We start from the raw sequence: 13,494 nt of genomic DNA on the forward strand, positions 1-13,494 counted from the left end.
TCATCCAATCGATTACGTGTAGATTTGTCTCGAGATTGTCACTTGCGTAGAATCTTACTATTTATATCTAGAATCTATTAAAAGCGTGTTTACGTCTATTACACTACACTCTCCTTAATAACAACTTGTCAAGTGATAAGAAAACTGACCACGTGATAATGATCAGGTATTTGAATCGTGTGTACAACACTTTTGTTTCGCATTAAGTCGTATGAAATAATTCTAACGTAGATATTAAACTTTTTGCGATTTCAAATTATATATGTTTATTTAAGAACAAAACCATTTGCAGATAATTGTTGGCTAGTACCTCTGTGATTAACAACACAGCCCCACAAAAAAAGATCGTATATGGTATTCAGACCCATATATTTTTTCCGCTGAATCCGAATCTGCCTTCAGATTTGGCCGAATGGGTCTGAGTTTTCAGGAAAATTAAAAAAACAGGTCAAAATTCACAAAAAATGTAATTTACGATCGACGAAAGTTATAAAAAATCAAATTTTTCTACCAGCTCACTAGACGTATGATTTTTCATTCGTTTAATTCCAATGTATCATCATAGTCAGACAAGCTGGTCCAATTTCATTCGAAAAATGCATAAAAACGCCATTTTCATGGCATAATTCGTGTTGCAGAGTTGCTAGATCCATCTTTTATCCACCCACCCATTTATGAATTCATACACCTTTCTATCCAGTCGTTCATGCATGAAAACGCATATTTATTCATCCACCTGTGCCACCTATAACACCCACCTATCCACCCATCTATCCATCTACTTTTTGTACTGAGATATGAGATAACAGCCTAGAAGATTGAGAATTCAATAAAACTTGTAGAATACTCTACTTTCTAACCAGATTCGAATTCAGGGGAAAAAATACATGGAAATACATGGGTCTGAATATCAGATCCGATCCTTTTTTTTTGTGGGGCTGTGTAATAGTTGAAACAGTGAACATATATCAAAAAATATAAATAATATTGACAGATTCAATATTTCTTGGTAGTTTTTCTAAAAATTCTTTTTTCTTGCCTGGATATGAATATCTACTCGCATTGAGATTGATCTGCCTATATTACAAAATATTATAAAACAATTTACTTATACAAATATAACAAATCTTATCTTAATGTAACATAGTTTAGTCGTCTGTAGATAAGTGACAATTAATTTTTATCAAGGAATAATTATAAAGGAAAATATGTAACAAAAAATAGACTTTCCACCGCAATTAAAAAAAAATGGGTATTGTAATCGCCTATCATTAAAGTAGGCTTTGAAAAATATCCTCTTTCTGTCGAACCAAAAATGGCAGATTGCTATGTTTTTTAGGAGTCACCCAGTGTAATATAAAAGACGTAGAAATATGCTGATATTTATCATTTAATAATTGCAGTTTTTAAATAAAATATAATAAATTCATCAAACTATTGTGTAGTCTAGTCTGTAATGACAAAGACAAATCATTTGGTAAAACAATACAATGAGAAATATTATTTTCATTAGATATCATGGATATATTATTTATTTCTGGCATTATTAAATACTTTTTAACTAATTTTTAGTTTATAACAACCCCCGGATAGCTCAATGGATTGTTTATTTATCTATTTTTTAATTTTATAATGGCGTGGCATAAAATCCCTTAAATTTTTCGCAAAGACAAATAATTTCAAACATTTAATAACTGAATAATCTAAAGCTTATCAAATAATAGGAATGTTATGTCATGCCATCTGGGTATTTTCAAAGACGCCGCAGTAAAACGAATAAACAGGTGCAAAAAACGATCAAACCATCAAGGTTTTAGGTACTGAAATCTACGAAAATACTAACTTTTTTATATATAATTCCACATATAAATATTCTTATAACATTTACTTGCTTAGTCCTACATATAAAATTGTTTACTTTTATTTATAAGTACGTGAAAATAATTCTTAAAATGTGGGGTTAGAATAACAGCAAACGCATGTTTTACAAACGCTTTTTTTTTAGTTATTATTTTATTTGAGTAAATTTAAATGGTAACAATGAATAAACAAAACGTCAAGGATTTCATTCATTTGTGCTTACTTTTGTTCTACACGTTTTACTTTTAAAGATTTCAGTACCTAAAAACGCCAGAAATTTCACTATTTCTCGGCCGGGAATATGGCCACCTTAACGGTTTTATGTTAGTATACACTGTAAAAAATTTCACTCAAATTTCACTCAATTTTACTCAATAATGTATCAATTTCTGTCCACACCCGATTGAGCGAAATTTTCACTCTTTAGTGTGAGTACAACTGAGTGAAACTATTGCATCAGAAATGAGTTAGTTTTTCTCAAACCCGAGTTACTGCTAACTATCAATTGAGCGCCTTTTGACTATTCTGAGTATATAAATACCTGTTTAGAGTTGACCCTTTCTCTAATATGATTTAAATTTAACTATTATTTCATTTTTTACTCAGGCTTGGTTTTTAATTAACTAAATATTGAGTGCAAAAATAAATCACTCATAAATGTTTAATTAGGATACAGTGTTGAAATTAGTTCGTGGGGCCTCCTCCTGTCCTGGCTGAGACCCGCCGGCTGAAGCACGCTGCCGCCGGCTAAGGCCTGTTCTCCTGGCGATCACGTTTTTCTGGAGCATCTAACAGGCCCCTATCAACTGTTGTCGAAATTACAGAACGAATATGTAAGTGGTGCCATCTTCACGGCGCCATTCAAATTGCTCGAAATTAATCTACATTTAAACTCTCTCAGTAATGGACATTTACTCTGATTTAGGTACAAGTGCACCAAATACGGGTTTACATGAGGAATTTATTTAAGGAGTACCTATATTTGAGTGAAAGTACTCAGTTTTAGTTTAAATATAATCACAAGTGAGTAAATGAGAAAATGTTCTCAATGAATTCACTCCGAACCTTTATTGCTTTCACTCACACCGATTTTTTTAAAGCGTAGGTACGTCACTCCTTAAAAACATGGTATCAGTCATTGCTGCTTTAATTTGCTCATGCACTGATCTATATATAAATTAATTTCGTAACGTTAACTTGATTAAGGTTAAGTATGTTTTTCTTTTTTAATGAGACTAAAAAGTTGGCTTTAAACTGTTATCCACTACTTTAACCATTCTGGTTCGTACATATAAAAAATATTTTAATTCCCGAAATCAATATCTAATTAACAAAATGAATTGTGTAAATTCTATTACAAAGCGTAATAAAATACCAGAGAATTACATACTGCAAAATTAATTTTACAATACCTGTCAATTGCAAAAATATTTTCCATTTTAAGAGTATTTATTACAGCCGTTAGGAACCTACTCCAATTCGTTTTATTCCATAATAGAATGAGGGTGTTTTTAAATAAATAAATGGTTATTTTAGTCGTTTTACATTCTTTAATTATCTTTGGTAAAACCTTGAAAGTATTTTATATACAGGTATTTATTTTTAGTTAAATAACTGTTTCTGCATCAACGCAATATGCTACATTTTACAGTCACTTATATTATTTTTTACGGATTTTATTAATTTTCTTTTAAAATATGAGTATTGAGATGAAGTGGAGAAAAAACATTATTCACAAAAAATCTCTGTTGATGATGCTAATGATAAAATTGATTAGAACATCTCTCATCATTTGGAAATATTTTTCTGAGTATAAATTTTCCTTTGAATGAAATCGATCTCTTGATTTTTTATTTTTACCCCTCGAATACAAATTAGTAATTTTTAATTATATTTTAAGATATATTTGAAATATATTTAAAATTATAGAGTATTATTTAACAACGTGTTAGAAATAAAGGGGCGATTTTCTAGCCCTTTAAAGTAATAAACAATTCCTCTTAAGAGGGCTCTATAGCAAATAGGCAACCAGTAATACATTTTTATAGATTTTATTACACAGTTTGTCTAAATATGAATTATTGCACAAATAACAGACTTTCCCCCAATTTAACACAGATTTTCTATAAAATGGACTTAATTTGAAACTCAAATAACTTTTTAGTGTAAAGAAATTTGTAATTTATGATGCCGCTTGTTCAAAAGCGGCAAATTACAAATTTCTTTACAACAAAAGTAATTTGAGTTTCAAATTTACTCCGTTTTATAGAAAATCCGCCTTAGAATGGAGGAAAGTCTGTTATTGATTCATATTTAGACAAACTGTGTAATAAAATCTATAAAAATGGATTGCTGGTTGCTTATTTGCTATAGAGCCCTGTTAAAGCTTTTGTTTTTGAGACGCAGTGTTTAATTAAAAAAAAAAACACAAGCAAATTTATCGTAATACAGGAATATTTAAGAGGGTGAGCGGATGTATGAGGAGACGTATCGAATTGTATTTGTTGGCGTGTCATGAAGCCTGAAGCATTTTAGAGAGCACTCTATGAAAAAATTGTTGATAATCAAAATTTAATAATTCCACGGGAAAATACATTAGTGCTAAAATTAATCCTTCTCCACCCCTTTAGGTGAGGAGGGGGTAACTTTGAAATGTTAAATAGGAAGCTCAATTTTCTTCGATTCATGGTAGATGGCGCTGTAATCGACGAAATTCAATTTTTCTCCTTTTCCCCTACGAGAACCTATGTATAGGATTTTGCAATGTGTTTGCAATATAAAATACCACGGTTTATGTAAATACTCGGAATTCGTTGCCAAAAAAGTTTTTTTTTATTAAGAACCTGCATCCCGGAAACTAATCAGTCAAATTCAAAAAATTTAACACGGTTGTGTAGAGAATTAGAATATCTTTCAAACGATGTCACTTAACCCTTTTCTATTAAGATTTTGGCCTCCCTCCCTCCCTAGGGGGATACAGTCCGTAACTAGATATTTATCTGAAAAGATCCCTGTTCGATCTATCTCGGCGTTTTTCGGAAAAATAATTTTCCTGAGAATTATTGGCTTTGTATCGTTTTCGCTGGAACATACATATTAACATTTATAATATATTTGAAATCGGCATGCCTCCAAAGCACAAATTAGTCGAAATGAAATATCTGTTCTCAGTAACTAAAAAAATATCTTATTTTGTTAATTCACTAAAAGGTCAAAGTTCGTGTCTGATTGTGTAATATGTTTTTGATCATTATTAACATATTCATAATCTTTATCAGCTTCTTCTATATCCGGCAATGGTTTCAAGATTTTTTAATTACATGATTTACTTGGGTTTCAAAAAAATAATAATAATTGGGGATAATGTGATTTTTCCTGAACTGTAAAGAGTAAAGAGTTGAGATACTTTTTTAATTTTATACTATCGCAACATATCAAGCAGATTATGGAAATAATTAATCTTATTCGAAAATGATCTTCATTTTATTCTTCACTGTACAAAGTTTAGTAATGTAAAAGTGGTTGTCGCCAATAAAATCGGGTTGTTTCTGTATAACTTTCATCAAATTTTTTCAGCAAGTTTAGTTATTGATATGAACAAACTAGAAGACTCAAAGTTCGCTGTCAATAGTTCATGAATAATACATCAAAGTAATGATCTTACTCAAACGACACTCTTTGTGATGGAATTTTTTTAATTAGCAAACAATTAATCTGAATACACTCCCTCCTCATAACTATAATCAAAATCTTTTTTAGTGGACTGGACATTGATATCGATTTTGTCATAACAACTTCACAATGGAAGGACTTTTAAAGATGAAAGAAAAACTCTAAAGTCTCTAACGACGACAATGAGTAATGAGAATTGGCAATATATCGAGTGATTCACGTGATCCTCGGTCCGATAATTTGATAACGAGAAAACAAATTTTTTGATTCAGTGAAAGCTAATTGACAGAACTCCTTGATGACGTTAATTAAGAGCTTTTATTGTTTTCCAGAGCAAATTGTAGAGGCGCTAGTATTTAAATTAATGTTTCTTTTTAGGAAGAACTTTGGAAAGTAGTTTATTCTCATTACCATTAAACTTTAACCAAATTATACTCTAACAAAATTCAAGAGTTTTTTAAATATCTTATGATTTACACATTTTCTAGATGTATTTCAGAAAGTATCATTTCAATTTCATTGGACGATTTCATTTTACAGGGAAGGTTATCGGAGTGTCAGTCACCAATTTCAATAAAATTTCGCTATGTTGTAGAGCATAAAAAAATACGAGCACGTATATTTTCTTTTCTGCTGATAAACATTTTAACGGGGTAAAAAGCACCCCTAAAGTTTACCCCCAAAAACAGTTTCTTCAAGAAATCTCTGTTTCTGTACAATTTTTCTCTTCTTTGCTCCTGACAAAAACCAAATCAATTCGTATACATGATTTTTCATAATATATTAATTAAATAACTTGAAAATTAAAACACAAAATTACACTGCCTTCATAAAACACTGAAGTAAATAACCTTATAAGATTATACATTTACACAACGAAAAGACACTTTATGAACACTTTCTCCTAAACCGATAAAGTCAAAGATTAAACTAAAAATGTAACTAAATGAATCAGTGAGTTCCTGTTTTATACGAGGTGCGAAAACAGTCAACATATCCGCTTTCAAAAGCATGTCGCAATATAACAGCGGTGGCTAACCTCCGTTCTACCTGGTAAGCATTCGGAACATGATGACGGTTTAATTATCTTGTTATTTTATTTACATATTTTGGATTGATTTAATATGTCTAGCACTGATTCCTGTAGCTGAAAAAGAGGAAAGAGTGGAAACAGTATTTCTGTACATGCCCTATTTTAATTTTCCTAAATATTCTGTATGTAGTGACATTATTATAGTTCGGCTAAACTAGTCAATGTCAGAGGTCAAGAGGTCATTGACATTGAGATTCACAAATTAAATACAAACACTGTTTTAAAAAAATAGTAACACAAAATTGTTTATAAAAACTTGAAACGATTTTTAAATTTTTTTATATCAATCAGATTAGTATTTTTATTTTTTTATGTTCGGTTTTTTAAAACGGCAAAAATAAAAATATTTTTAAACATAAATTAGTTGTATTTACAATTAGTGACGTATCTACATACCAATATTGATTAATACCTACTTAATAAAACGTGAAAATTTTTAATTTTGTAAAAACATTTTTATTAATGTTCGGCGCTTCGTTCACATTAACATCAAATAAAATATATATGGTGACTTTAAAATAACACGTCGTTGTAATATTAAAGCAATCTGTTCTCACTAAATTATTTTTCGTTAGTGTCGCTGTCTAACAGGTGATTTAAAAAATATATTTACAATCTCCGTACCAATATTTTTAGAAACAATAGAATATTTTTTAATAATCGTCGGTTCGACCACAGTGGTAACAAAAAATATGGTCACTTTAAAATGACACGTCGCTGAGTTATACAAAAACAATCTGTTCTACCAAATTATTTTTCACTTCCCGCAATGTAGGTCGATTTAAAAACAACTGACAACGTTGATAGTGAACTACTACGCAAAGTCCGGGTGCCCCGGTTACGCCGCCCAGTGGCGGCGGTCACAAAAATTAAAGTTACACCCTGTATATATACGAAAGATTGGTAAATACTCCTCGAGCACCCCGTATTAATGATGGGTGCCAATAGCTAGTCATAGTACTTACCTTTTCACGTGGGTAACTCCTACCGATTACCGACGTACGCCAAACATCAGCGTCCACCTGAGAAATAGCCGGTTGGGGGCATGTCCGACGCCCGCCGCCGCCGTGCAAGACGCCCCTCCGCGGCGTTGGCAACGGGTCCGCAGTGTGACGTCAGGGCTCAATACAAGCCGCGGCAGCGCAACCGACCCTTAATCAGTGGGTCCGCGCCCGTGATCTGGAGTGCTTGCTGTGTGTGCGTCCCGTCTCATGAAGAGCTGCATTTAACACCAAACTCCCCGGATTTGTAACGCTCGCCACTAGCCATGGGGGAGGTATGTCTTGTTTGTGTTCGCTTAGAACTTAGAGGAATGCTGAGAAGTAGTGCGAAAATAGCTTTTGAGTTTCCGATCGATCCGAGATAGAACAGGAGTTTGTCCGATGTTTTTTTTATTTTTTAAAGAAAGTCATTTTTTTATTGATTATTTTCAAAAGTATCCAGTCGAGAATATTTATTATATTCTATTCTTATTATAGTTGCATTAGTAAATGTGGTAGATGTTTTGTAGAAGTAATACAAGAGAATGCCATTTCTATGTAGTAGGTACGCCTATGTTTTGCCTAATATCTAATTTTCAAAAATTTATTATATACATTAATAATGAACTGGATTTTTCTCTTTACTAACGTTAACCGTTTTATTTGAAGATATAATATCGTGAACAGTCGAAATCTGAAAATTTGTCGGCCGATTTAACTTTTTTTAATAGTAATAATTTATTAGCAGTAATAATCCTTTTATCATAATTCACTATTATACGAGTAATAGTTTAATTCTATTTTAAATTTAGTTTGAATTGTCTACATACATTAATGACAACTAAAAGATAAATACAACAAATTTAAATTGCAATTTAGTACAAGTTTAGCCACGTAAAACTATAAAGTATGTAGTTAAACATAATGTATTGGTATTTTGCTGGTTAAATAAATTGATTTGTTAAGAAATAAGTATTAAGAATTTTTAAAGATAGGTACTAATAAATTGATATTTTTTCTAGATCGATTTAAAGTAATTCTTTAGATGCGATGCGGTTAGATTTCAAACCAAAAAAATTTAAACTTAATCAATGTTATCAATTGGAAGCCACGCCTATGTTACTGAGTAATCGATAATGTGATTTATTTTAAGGGTTCAGAAATTCAAGAACAACACTACCTATACAAATAATAAAAAGCTGTTCATTGAAGATGAGAAAATTTCTGTTTATATAAACATCTTGACAACAATATTTCTAACAAAATCTCGATTTTTAGTACACTTGACAGTCAGATAAGTGACTAAAATTATTATCTTGAAGTTTGAATATACTGGAATATTTCATGCCAAATGAATTTAACCAAAAACCGTTAATTTTATAAAAAAATTAAAGAGATCTGTTTTGTTCAGAATTGATTTAAAAATTTAGAAATTATGTTATTTTGCAGAAAAATTCACGGGCGTACGAATTATTCTTTTAAAGGGGGCAGTAACCCACCTCAGGCACGTCACTGGTGGGTGAAATGGATAACAGATATCTTTATTTTATTCACCATAACTAATATGTTATTAATACCTAATTTCAGTTCAATATATGTTGGTCTTTTTGAGATATTAAAGAAAATTCTTAAAAAAAGTTTGTTTTCAACACCCTATATCTCACAAACGAAGCGTTCTAAGACCTACGTTTATAGGAACTTTTCTTATTAAAAAATGAATCTATCAACTGTTAAAATCCTACCACAAAAAACTGACTCACCCTGTATATTATCTGAAAAATTGATACGCTGGAAAAAATACACGGTTTTTAAAAATGTTAGCGTTTGTCTACAAAATTTATAAAATGAAAAATGGTCATTCGGCGTTCCTCTTTTCTTGATGACATAGCAAAATCTATAAATATATGACCATTTTTCAATCAAACATAGACTTGGGTCATTTGAGTAAGTCCAACTTTTCAGTAATAGATAATAAAACAGCAGAACACATACAGTGCAATTAAAAGCACATTATTATAAACTGCTTTGTATCTTTCCAGACTATACGTATTAAATAACTACGTCGTGACGATGGAGTAATTGAGAACTATTTAAATAAATTAGTTTTCTAAATCCATTGACTTTATGTCTAAAGATAGGATGTATAATACCAATATTCAGTACGAGACTGACAACGTATTGATCCACCAAGCAAATGTATTTTTTAGCGCCCTATGATATAATTAGAATAAAAAAAACATTTCTGTCGAGAACCTCGCTGTAAAATGCGTTAAATCTGAATATTAAATTAATATAATTTTTAAAATTAGAATAAGTAAGTTAAGAGACCATTTAACTAGAACTCTTACCGAGATTGATATATCAAAATAATGTAATAGAATATTGATGTTTACTACAATCTCTTTTCTGCCATTCGCTTTTAAGGTTTTTAACAAAAAATCTTTTTTAATTTTTAACACCGTGTTTCTTGGAAAAGAAACGTCTAATCGAAAAATGGTACAAATATTATTATTATTTTTTTGTAACAGTGTGATAGACAGGGCGAGACATAACTTGTCAGCGTATCTTATACAATAACGAAGAACTATGTAAAATAAAAAGTAACACTTTGCCTTATGGGCGACAATTATAATGATACAAAATTTATAAAGCTACATGTTTTTATGTGAATCCACAAACTGTAAAACCAAAAACACAAATGTAATGGTCTTGCAATTATAAAAAGTGTCTTTAATTGACCATTAATGGGGACTTTTATTCGCAACGTGGCGAATCCACGAAAATACATTTTGAGGAAAGGAAAATATCCCTATAAAATCAATCTGCCATTGACTGCATTTTTAATCAATTTTATTATTTAGTATAATCAACGAAAATTTGATGAATTTGGTTCTTGGAGTGTTCTGGACAAAAAATTGGATCAGGTTCTCTATTTCCAATAGACACATCATTATAACTTTAAGTAAAAATTGCGTGCTGCTATTCGAGACTATCTACTTTTTCTAGAAAAGCAATCTAAATGTATGGATTTTTTTCTCGAAGAAAGTGAACGACCTCATGCAATTACCTATTAATGGCATTGATATGACTAGTAGAATTTACCAGACTAGATTAATGTTAAAAGTATATCAACGATAAAGTAAAAAATCAAGACATTTGTTTATAACCCTGATATGAATTGAAATGGACATACGGATGGCATTTTCTATTATCAAATGTAATAAACTGGAAATACATGTATTTCTAGTTTTGGCACTGCTTTTGGCTGATTACTAAAAAATGTTTTGTATCTTATTATTATGTATGTTATTTTAATTAAATGAAAACACATGGGTTTAAAGTATATTACGATTAAATGTTTCAAAAATTTTAATCAGTATTTACTTTATGCCTGTCTATTCATGTTATATTGTTCGTATGCGATTTTATTTGAAAGAATGACAAATTTGTGGTTAATTATCTTTAAGTAGCATTTATCTTTATGAATACCTGATTGGAAACAGTCTTGTAAAACAAATTGTCAGTTCCATGAAGTAACAGATTTGTATTAAATAAAATAAATTTTCATTTGTTCACTGCAATTATCTGAATAATGGCCTCTAGTTGTTATGAATAAGTCTAGTATATTTTTATGACCATATGGTGATTAAGAATAAAAATATTTTAATAAAAAATTTGAATTTGGTCGTATATTTCAAAGAAATATGTTTTTTTAATTATATCCATACAATACCTATCTAAAGTCTTATAGAATAGCATAGCAACAGAGTTTAATCAAATATTGAATTAAATAGATCTTTAATCTTAAGAATATTAAAGCCTTCAGCATATTTGACATTAATTAATAAAATGAATATTTATATTTAATGAAAAACAAAATCGAGAAATATTTTAGTAATTTTTATTGTAAAAGAAGCGAATTAAAAAGTAACAATTAAATATTTTTATTTCCCACCTTTGACGTAAAACATACATTTTATCAGAATTTCAGAGATATTTAAAAATAACCTTCAGTGACTTTTTTTGATATAACAATTGCCTTATTTAGATTATGAGTGTATGATAATTAAATTATCGTAAATTTAATTGGTTCGATAACGATTTTACCTTCCTAACTGCTGTAGGCCAGTGATTCTCAAAACGTTTCCAGCTCTTTTTGTTTTAGTAGCCATAGATATTCTGAATAAAATAATTTATTTTACAAAGCGGAATAAAATCTGTACATTTTGTACCATGCCCAAAAAAAGTTTAGGAATCACTGCTGCAAGCGGTAGTAACTTTTTAAATAACTGCAAAACTGTTACTTCATGAAGTAGTGTGTATTCATGGAAACAGGCTACTGTGGTGGACACTGATCACTGCGGTAAGTCGATGCAACTTTTTGAGGAATGTTCCTTTTCGTTTGTTTCAATGTTAGTCGCTTGTTTTGCAGCATGGCCGCTCCGATTCGTATCGCGTGGCCACTATTCCGTCCAATTACGATGACAACAAAACTGCCGATGGTAGAGCAAAGGTATATCATGAAATATTCTTACACTTTTTATTTCTCCAATTTCTTTTTCTCTGGGTCTTTTGGTGAAGGTGATTAACGTTATTGATTTTATATATTTTAGTATTATTTAGTTATTTCCCTAAATCCGTTTTCTTTCCTATCCTTTCTTTATATAATCTATTGGTCAGTTTTAAGAATTAAAAATTAAAAATGCCATTAAATAATAATTTAGCAAAAATACTTCGTACCCGAGTTTGAACACTGAAAAATACTTAAATAATGTAATGGGTTTTCAAGATTAGTTCCAATGATAGTATAACGATATAAAACTACCGTAAAAATTGGCATTTACTCTAGAACGGATGTAAGGAAATTGATAGTGTTAAAATTCATTGGATTAAAATAATGGCGTACCGGAAAGTAATCCCATACAAAGTGAAACGTATTTTCCAAAATTAATATTAAGGTTACAGTCAGAATACTGTTTTACAGCAAAGTTAGTAGGTATACAGGGTGTCCCTGAAATATATATACCAGCGAGCCACCCTAGATTCATAAGGTCAAAATTGCGACGATTTACGGTAATTTACATATATGCAAAAATGCACCGTAAGGGCGCTAGGGGGCGCCAATGTTTTTAAAAAAAATATCAATAATTAGTTATAAAAAAATGTTTTCAGTGATTTTAGTGACTGTAGTTAGTAATGACTAATTACAGTCACTAAAATTTTGATACAAAGTTAATTAGAGTTTAAAATATTACTAAGAATGTATGCGTTGTTTATGAGACATCCATTAATAAGTTTTGACATAAGCTTACTTTGAGAAAATCACTTATTTTATACACCGTAATATTGTAAGAGTTTAATTAAAAGCCGTTTTTCTCGAAAACCGTCCACATTAGGAAGTTCTAACAAGACATTTATTATTTTTAGAAAATAAAACTGTACATTAGAAATTGGAGGCCGAATGGTAAAAAACCTAACTTTAAAAAAATTAGGACATACAATGTAATAGGAATGTAGCATAACTAGCGCTCTATAAAATATCCAAAAATAATTAGACCAGCGTATTTGGTATCCTTAAAAACCCCGGAATACCAAATTTCATAAAAATATTTCGCACCGTTTGGAAATTTTCATAAAAATTCTATTTAAAAAAATTAATTTTGTCGCCCTGTATCTCGAAAACAAGAGGAGATAGACATATAGTTCATAAGACAAAAAATTCTTTTATTTTCTGTCGTACTATCATCCCCTGTATTTAGGGGAGGTCTTTCTTAAACACCCTGTATAGTTTAATTGAAGAATGTAAATAATTTTAGAACTAAAAAATTGTATTATTTTAAATCTTTCCAATTGAAAATTCGGCACAAGATGTAAGAGTATTTTTTATTA

At 30.2% G+C, this 13,494-nt stretch overlaps 1 protein-coding gene across 9 annotated transcripts in view; it reads left to right on the forward strand.

The window, feature by feature from the left end:
• Positions 1–13,494, forward strand: part of LOC108904109 (sodium/potassium-transporting ATPase subunit alpha) — an 80,438-nt gene that overhangs the window by 40,634 nt on the left and 26,310 nt on the right. For 3 of the 9 annotated variants that reach the window (XM_018706533.2, XM_018706534.2, XM_018706535.2), the window contains exon 2: positions 12,038–12,118. The exons of 1 other annotated variant lie outside the window; for it this stretch is intronic. In XM_018706533.2, coding sequence (XP_018562049.1) covers positions 12,038–12,118 — 81 coding nt within the window. Of the gene's footprint in view, positions 1–7,800; positions 7,902–12,037; positions 12,119–13,494 lie in introns of those variants that run through there. 5 more of the 9 variants (XM_018706539.2, XM_018706540.2, XM_018706541.2 and 2 more) reach the window with 2 other exon arrangements.

The sequence above is a fragment of the Anoplophora glabripennis genome, unplaced genomic scaffold (genome assembly GCF_000390285.2).
Source record: "Anoplophora glabripennis isolate ALB-LARVAE unplaced genomic scaffold, Agla_2.0 scaffold106, whole genome shotgun sequence".
In the NCBI taxonomy this organism is placed as follows: domain Eukaryota; kingdom Metazoa; phylum Arthropoda; class Insecta; order Coleoptera; family Cerambycidae; genus Anoplophora; species Anoplophora glabripennis.